The sequence below is a fragment of the Sprattus sprattus genome (genome assembly GCF_963457725.1).
Source record: "Sprattus sprattus genome assembly, chromosome: 12".
NCBI classification, from domain to species: domain Eukaryota; kingdom Metazoa; phylum Chordata; class Actinopteri; order Clupeiformes; family Clupeidae; genus Sprattus; species Sprattus sprattus.
In genome coordinates, this window is record NC_137910.1 from 11,110,060 (window position 1) to 11,118,623 (window position 8,564).

At 39.5% G+C, this 8,564-nt stretch overlaps 1 protein-coding gene across 3 annotated transcripts; it reads left to right on the forward strand.

Moving 5' to 3' along the window:
• Positions 1–124: 124 nt before the first annotated feature.
• Positions 125–8,012, forward strand: cutc (cutC copper transporter homolog (E. coli)). Of its 3 annotated transcripts, none has more exons than XM_080848491.1 (9): positions 125–170; positions 949–1,019; positions 1,237–1,296; positions 1,567–1,776; positions 2,171–2,206; positions 2,400–2,533; positions 3,097–3,124; positions 6,205–6,310; positions 6,622–8,012. In XM_080848491.1, the coding sequence occupies exons 2-9, from the start codon at positions 950–952 to the stop codon at positions 6,731–6,733; spliced, it is 756 nt and encodes a 251-aa protein (XP_080704617.1). In that variant the 5' UTR covers positions 125–170; position 949; the 3' UTR covers positions 6,734–8,012. The 3 variants fall into 3 exon arrangements, with proteins under 3 accessions (XP_080704617.1, XP_080704618.1, XP_080704619.1); XM_080848492.1 differs by lacking the exon at positions 125–170 and adding an exon at positions 404–465; XM_080848493.1 differs by lacking the exon at positions 125–170 and adding an exon at positions 404–425.
• Positions 8,013–8,564: the final 552 nt, after the last annotated feature.

Sequence of the window (8,564 nt, forward strand, 5' to 3'; positions counted from 1 at the left end):
AACTAAATTGAGGAAAAAGACTGACTAAAATGTGTGAAATTTTGTGACGTTCACTGATGATGTTGTTGTCACGTGATATGGGGTCTTCTTCGACCTCTACTTGTGTTACATATTATCGACTTTATCTCTGCTGTTTCCAGCTCTGTGGACCTCTGCAAACCTAATCATCGGTTAGCAAAAATATCCCTACAGAAAATATATTGCGGACATATTTTACTTTTTATTTAACACCTCATTTTGTAAGATATCTTACCTGGGTTTAACATAAATAATAGACTGGTACAAACCTAGCCAATATGTGATTCCTTACCGAATATTAAGTGATATATATCTAAAAAAAAAAATCACTTTTTGTTAATGAAAGCGAAACAAACGCGCTTAGTGGGGTTAAAGGTGACGTTGCGGCCGCACATTACCGCTAGCAGGTAAACTTCGCTGCTGTCAAGAGTTTTATGTTGAGAAAGGGTAAACGCTTCAAATGGCGTTTTGCCTTTTAATGGTGAAATATGTATTTGAACAGAGTGTATTCCTTCCGAAAATAATGACTTGTTTTTTACAACGAACCAGCACGCCAGAACTTTGCTTAAGCAATGTGATGGTCCCATTAATGTTGCTCGAGATTTGTTTGGTTAGCTCGTTAGCTAACATTAGTTTACTTTGCTAGTAATCAGTATATCTAGCTACATTAGTGTGAACATTTAATTACATTGGCTGCATGCTATCGACAGAACAGTACATTCTGAACTGAAATAAATCTTGATAAAATATTGACTTGCCACAAATCACTTGTAAGTTGTAACTGTTAAAGCTGCTCAGTACGCCAACCAATATGCATGTATTGACATCTTGCGAGACCTGTAGATTCGAATGGTATGCTTAGTGAGTTTTGATATCTTTGTTATGTACACATAGTTGTTGCACTGCTGACGGCCACCCTCTTATTTTTAGGATGTCAGACGGCTTCCTCATGGAAGTGTGTGTAGACTGTGTGGAGTCAGCCATAAATGCTGAAAGAGGAGGTAATGTCAGCCTGAGTATTAACTTTTCTCTCCCGTAAGTAAGGGCGTCCCATCTTCAATGACAGGGGTTTATTACTCAGTATCTGACAAATGAGTACATTCTAGAAAAACAGCTAAGTCAGTCAACATTCAGATTAAGTGGAAATCATTCATAGCTATTTACACAACTATACCTTATATTCATATATATGTTTGTTCTCGCTATTGTCAAATAAAGGAGCGGGTCGCATTGAACTTTGCTCCAGTCTACTAGAGGGAGGAATAACACCTAGTGTTGGTGAGTACATTGTCTCTGAACATTAAGACATTACATCAGCTATTTCACCCCAAATTACATTTGTCCACTCCCCAACTAACATGTAAGCATTTTGTAAGTGTGGGATTCAGTTCCCGTTTCCTTTGAGGAACATGGAAGGTAGTTTATAGAAGTCCATACACTAATTATGGAAATTGCTTTGAATGCACTTCACAGCATGCTGTGGTAAGGAAGGTTAAAGTATTGAACCTAAATACATAATTGTATTACATGAGATGTCTATCCCTACAGGGCTGTTGCAGGTGGTGAAGCAGTATGTCCGTATCCCTGTTTACGCTATGATCCGACCCCGTGGAGGAGACTTCCTGTATTCAGACCGTGAGGTTGAGGTGATGAGGAAGGATATTGAGATGATGAAGAACCACGGGGCGGATGGACTGGTGCTTGGAGCCCTGACTGAGGATGGGAGGGTAGATGCGCAACTCTGCATGGAGTTGTTAGGTAAACTCCTGCACTGCCGCCTGCTATGGTGGTTGGAACCTTGGCTTTTGTTTTGAATGGAATTTGCACATCTTCCTATGGCCCTTATCCCAGTAGATGACTGGAGGTGGACAAATGTGGGGTCTATAATGTAAAAGAGTTGATCAGTGTTTGATCCACTTGTGCTACATCTGTGCCCCCAGCTAATCTTGTAATGTAACGTTGTTCATCTCGAGCCCTACTCAAGATTCAGACAGTTAATGCAGAAGATAGAACATTTACATTCTTTGGAATGCCACTCCCTAACTCCCTATTTTGTGGTTGTTTATTTTATTTGTAATCTTCTTTTGGTTGTTTCTTTTATTTGTAATCTTCTTTTGTGTTTGTCATTGGCCTCTTTGATTTCTTTCAACAGCTGCCAGTCGTCCTCTGCCCGCCACATTTCACAGAGGTAAAAGGGAAGAGTCTGAGCGACACCAATTCATCCGTTTCTTCACACACGATATAATAATCATCTCTCACCCCCGTTACTAAACTAAGAACTGTGAACACATCACACCTGTCCTGTGTACATCACCTTTGTGCCTGGGGAGCATGTGTGTAAGAGGCATTAACAGCCTTCCTCCCATCTGCCCTCATAACAGCCTTCGACATGGTCCATGATCCTGTCGTTGCCTTGGAAACGCTAATCTCGCTAGGCTTCGAACGAGTGCTGACTAGCGGCCTGGACAGCTCTGTGCTGGAGGGTCTTCCTCTCATCAAGAGGCTTGTGGAACAGGTAAGAGTTTGCCCCTGCATTCGCACATTCACCCTTGATTCTGGAACCCAGTGATGAACTGTCACATCAGTTTTCATACTCATTTACATTTATATTTACATCTAGTCATTTAGCAGACGCTTTTGTCCAAAACGACATACAAGGGAGAGAAAAGTCACACTTTGAGCAATAGAGACCTAGTATAACAATAAATACGTCGTAACATATGAAAAAGAAATAGAAAAAAGAAGTGCAGGAATGTAACTGCTGTAATTGCAAGTTAAGTACTAGTCGAAGTGCCAGTTAGGAAGGTAGGTGCTCTCTGAAGAGTTGGGTACTCATACCTCATACCCCTGGTATGGTGGTAAGCCAGGCTTATCAAAAGTGTCTGATGCCTGATGTCAGCCCTCTCAGACTGAATCCATGAAAAGCTTCAAGGAAGATAAAAATAGAGATCCGCTTTCAGTCGGATAGCTTTAAGAATTTCAAAGGCGTTTTTCTTAGTATGCATTTATTCTGTTTCAAAAGCTCTCCTCTGAATGGCAAAAGGTTATATTAGATTCACCTCTTCTATTTGTCAACAGGCCAAAGGAAGAATAGTCATCATGCCTGGTGAGTTCACCTCGTTAATGAATTGTGTGTGTAAGTGTTCAAACTTTTGGAATTCCCCAAACATGTTTTTCACAGATAAAAAAGATATATAGTGAAGCCCTAGATATGCAAGGCAAAATAGTTATTGGTGTTTACATGCTAACATTTTCCCAAACCTAAAATGTATTTTGGTCAACAAAGCCGGTAAACTGTCCTTCCTTGCATTGTATCCTAGTACCTTTCCTTGAGTTCAGTTCAGGCTTAATAAATTGTTTCATAAAATACATATTATTCGTCACATGTGTCACATTGCCAAGAAACTTTCATAAAATCATATCCACCCCCAATGATAGAATGGCAATCACAATAGACTCTGGATTGTCTGTGAATAGAATATAATGATTGATGAGAGCTGATGGGATCCACGTAGAATGCATGTGAGATGCAGGGGGAAAATAGAAAATGTTGAGGGAGTGATTAATATCCGCAATCTACTGTCACTCAGTGAAGGATTCATACAGGGTTCCAGGAATAATTAAGCAAAAAGGTTATACTTCCAGGGTCTTGCAGTCACATGTGGCTGTGCTTTATTGGTGCAGGTCTTATCATGCAGCAGAACAGCAGTTCAAAGCATGCCTATGAGCTTTGCAAAACCAGTGTGGTGAAGAAACAGGAAGCCTTTGTAGCATTTTATCAGGAAGTCTTTCATGCACTGGCCAGCACAGTGACCAGATATGAACCCTATTGAGGCCTTAGTATGGAATCAGATCAATGCCATAAATATTTTGTAATCTGTAATATAGATTTTGTATCTGTGAAACCATCTACACTTTCAAAACCTATCAGATACGGATTTAAAATACGAAATGTATCTACACTTTCAAAAACTATCTTCACTTTCAAAATCTATTTACAGATACGGATTTCAAATACGAAATGTATCTACACTTTCAAAAACTATCTACACTTACAAAAACTATCTTCACTTTCAAAATCTATCTGCAGATATGGATTTCAGTTACGGATTTCAGTTACGCATTACGGAGACGGAGACGGATACGGATTTCAAGTACGAGATACGGATTTCTGTTACGAATTACAAAATCTTTTTGGCACTGTCTTTACTTCCTTTCTAAAGAGCCAATCAGCGCTTTTGGCAGATTTTCTAAAGCGCCAATCAACACATTGTATCCTGTACTGACTAGCCAATCAGCGGCGCTAGCTTGCTGGTAACTGGGAAAGTTGAGTGAAACGGTGTATGCAGCAGTCATGGATCAGAGACCGAGAAATGGCACAAGTAAGAAGTCCTATATTTGGAGTTGTTAATAAAGTCATTGTAAAACGCACAATCATAGTCAGTGGTTTTCACTCCACACTTCGTTACACCTGTTTCAAAGATCCTTGTCGTTGTATGGAAGATATTAGGATCTGCTTTGGTAGCTAACGAAAGCTAACGTTAGCATTTTCGTGACCGATCTCCTATTCACATTTAATTAAGTTAACAATGAACAGTATTCATATGACCCATTATCACGATGAGAACATTTAGCAGACAGACTGCTATTGTCTTGTTCTCCAGGCACATGCAAAGTGATGGTGGGGGTATACCGTTAAGTGCATATGCATCCTCAACAGCTGGATAATGACCAGCCTGATTTCAAAACCACCTTGTAATGTCATTTTCGTTTCTTTTCATGGCACTTTGGGGTAGGCTATTTGTAACCCTTTTCTGAAGTCCTTGAAAACGTTGTATTGTGTATTTTGTGTGGAAGCGAGTTTTCTAGCGTCTCAGTGGAAGAGATATATGAGACCAATTTCTTAGTTACAATGCGTTCTGCAGCCAAGCGATCTCTGAATCGCCAGAGCCTAAGATTAACTAAATAGTACAGGTGTTCATCAGCCCTTTGGGCCAGACATAAGGCATGCTTTTTTAACTTCCCCCACGGTGTTCGTACACCGAATTGTATTCAAACCGTGCGGGGGAGACCCCAGGTCTCTCCCTAGGCAGAGCGGTGGCAGATTTAGGTTATAACTATTGAATAATGAGCGGGCCAGCAGCAGATGCCAGCAAGCTAGCGCTGATTGGCTAGTCAGTAGAGGATACAATGTGTTGATTGGCGCTTTAGAAAATCTGCCAAAAGCTCTGATTGGCTCTTTAGAAAGGCAGTAAAGACAGTGCCAAAAAGATTTTGTAATTCGTAACAGAAATCCGTATCCCTATCCGTAATGCGTAACTGAAATCCGTATCTGCAAATAGATTTTGAAAGTGAAGATAGTTTTTGAAAGTGTAAATAGTTTTTGAAAGTGTAGATAGTTTTTGAAAGTGTAGATACATTTTGTATTTGAAATCTGTATCTGTAAATACATTTTGAAAGTGAAGATAGGTTTTGAAAGTGTAGATGGTTTCACAGATACTAAATCTATGTTACATGTACAAAATCTATATTACAGATTACAAAATATTTATGGCATTGATCTGATTCCATACCTTTGCTGTTAGTTTGGGGTGAAAGAATCAATCAATACAGTAATTTATTATACACAAACTATTCTTAAATGGTCAAAATGATGAAAAATCGATTTCTAAAAAAGTCCACAAATACAATAATAATCATGTGCGGATGCTTTTGAGCCCTGAGTTGAACCCATCTTAATTACTTTTTCTCTCTGCAAAGCTCTGGAAGAGCTAAAAAGAGATTTTTAGAGACTCTGCTGCAGTGCACATTTGTAAGAAAGCTTATGTTGAAGGCATAGGCTGATACTTCTTTGATGAATATAAAGTTTGAAAAGGATGATAATATTTAATGAAAGTAATGCTACGGCATTGTAATTGCTATAGGCATGGCTAGACTATGACGAAAGCAATGCCACTATGGTGAATAAAAGCATTATGCTCTGTTAAAAACATGGATATGGTCATTGGTGATGTCTCACACACACACACACACACACACACACACACACACACACACACACACACACACACACACACACACACACACACACACACACACACACACACACAATTGAGCATGGTTTGGAGAGCAGATCTAACCCTATACCTACCTCCATAAAGGACCGAATCCCTTTTTGTGCCACAGGAGGAGGCATCACTGAGCGTAATCTGCAGAGGATTCTAGAAGGTTCCGGAGCTCAGGAATTCCACTGCTCTGCTAGGTCTGGTAAGGAATCAGCCATGAAGTTCAGGTGAGGCATAAGCAAAGGTAGCGGAATGGATGATTTCAACTCCATACTCCCCCATACATAATAATAATAATAATTAATTTTATTTTTAACGCACTTTTCATTCCAAAGAATCTCAGAGTGCCTACATATTAGAAATTGACGATAATAATACAATAAAATTAAAAACAAATTTAAATATTAACATAAGCATAACAGAAAAGATTTAACTCAGGCCAGAAATGCCTTCCTGAATATATGAATATATGAACATATGAATGATGTCCTTAGAATTCTAAATTAATACCTTTTCTCGGGTCTGCTTCATTGCACAGGAATTCCAGTGTGAACATGGGAGCTGCTCTGTCTGTGCCGGAGTATTCCATAAAAGTGGCTGATGTGACCAAAGTCCGCACACTGAACGCCATCGCTAAGAACACTCTTTAGGGTGCCGCGGACTGGTCCCCCCCTGCACCCTCTTGAAGCGGGTTCGGTCCTTTAGGAGAACGAGGACGGAGAAGGAGTGTTGTGCAAATCAACAGTGAGATGATGTCTAAGGGGGTAGAAAAGGCACACTATTAAAACTTGAAATACCTGTGAAACCCTGAAATGGGTAGATATGTCAGAAGAAAAATGTAAAAATCAATATCGGGAAAATTATGTTTACAGGATGGTGGTGAGGTTATATATAAACCCATGTCAGAGCTAGACATGACATGAGCATTAGAGACGATTCCTCTACTTTCACATGATTTTACCATGTTCTACAAGAAGGTATTCATAATTATAATTATAATTATATCATGATCTGGTAGAAATTATAGATGATCTAAAACTACCTTGACAAGTCAGGTAGCTCATATATCACAGAGAGATATCACTCTGAAGAGAATATTACACGAGTGAAATAAATGTTAATAACGAATCTTCCCCAAGATCAGTATCTATTTAATAAATCAGAACCTTTGGCCTCAGTGAGTCTGTGCCATGTGCTGTCACTTTTAAAACGGTGAATTTAGTCCTCTCTGCTTTCCTGTGCTTTGATGAAAAAGTCAAATGTTTGTTTTTGGAGTCTTTTTTCTTAACCTCATTTGGAATGATTTAGACTTGTTTGCTTAGCTCATGCTGAGTTTGTGGAACCGCTGCTGAAGTGTGGGGCATGGACACGATGACTGAATCCAGCTGTGTCATTGTGAGTTACCTTTCACTCACAAGCTCAACCAACAGAAAGCCCCCATCTTCTACCCCGGTGATTCACAGTGGTATTAGAGCTGTGGGCCGGGGGATATTTCTTGATAAACTCGTCGCTCAACTCTGTACCTATTTGTTTTTTTCAGTAGATAGTCTGTTAACCACTCCCTACTGATATTGTGCTTATGGCCCTCAGGGGTAATTGGCACAGCAACAGGTTCATCTCTCATTCTCTCCTTCAGAGTCTGACTTTTTAATGTGTCCCAGTACAAATTCTGGTGGCTCTAATGTGCCAGGCAACGGCGATTCTTAGGAGACTGCTGTGTCCCCAATAGCTGTCCTTATAATTGTATTTATCAACAAGTGTGATGTAATGATTAACTGCAAACATGGCAAGAGGGTTATCTCATGGGAATGATTTTCAAAACATCTGTCTTTTTCAGATGAGAGAATTTTTGTTTGTTTGTTTGATAATTTGTTTGTTTTCGCTTTGAATGGAGGTCATCTTTGCAATAAAGTACTTCATATTTTTTGATATTTTTCCATTTTCAATGAACTTGCTTAATATGTGTATTATAACCACTATTGTCAAATCCTAAATGAATAGAACTCAATACAGCTACTGTTCGCTATGATAACACTGCAATTATGGACGGGATAGCTCTGAGGGGAGGTTATAAGGAGTTAGATATGCCATGACAGCAGGGGCGGTTAAATGGGTGTGTATTTATGAGTGTGAAGTCCACGTGAGGATGAGTGGTGACCATGGGACTGACCTGTGTGCACACCCGAAAGCATGTGAGGTCGGACAACATTTAACACTCCTTTTAATGATCAAAGGACTGCTTTATAAAACGACCTCCGGAACATGATCTCACGAACAGTCACTAGCATATTTATATAACTATTATATAAGCACCTTGTGTATCTGTACTATCAACTATCAGTGTGATGAGGGTATTCTGTATATGTGTGTCATGTTCTACCTGCTAGATTTATGAGTATGATGTAAAACGATACAGATTGGTTTGTCATGCAAGGGACCTGGGAAGGAGTGCTAACTGTCATTTGGACACCTTATCATAGA

Coding starts and splice junctions, on each gene's coding strand:
- cutc (XM_080848491.1), top strand. CDS start 950: ATGTCAGACGGCTTCCTCATGGAAGTGTGTGTAGACTGTGTGGAGTCA. Junction 2,534..3,096: donor TCAAGAGGCTTGTGGAACAG/GTAAGAGTTTGC, acceptor ATTTGTCAACAG/GCCAAAGGAAGAATAGTCAT. Junction 3,125..6,204: donor AAGAATAGTCATCATGCCTG/GTGAGTTCACCT, acceptor TTTGTGCCACAG/GAGGAGGCATCACTGAGCGT.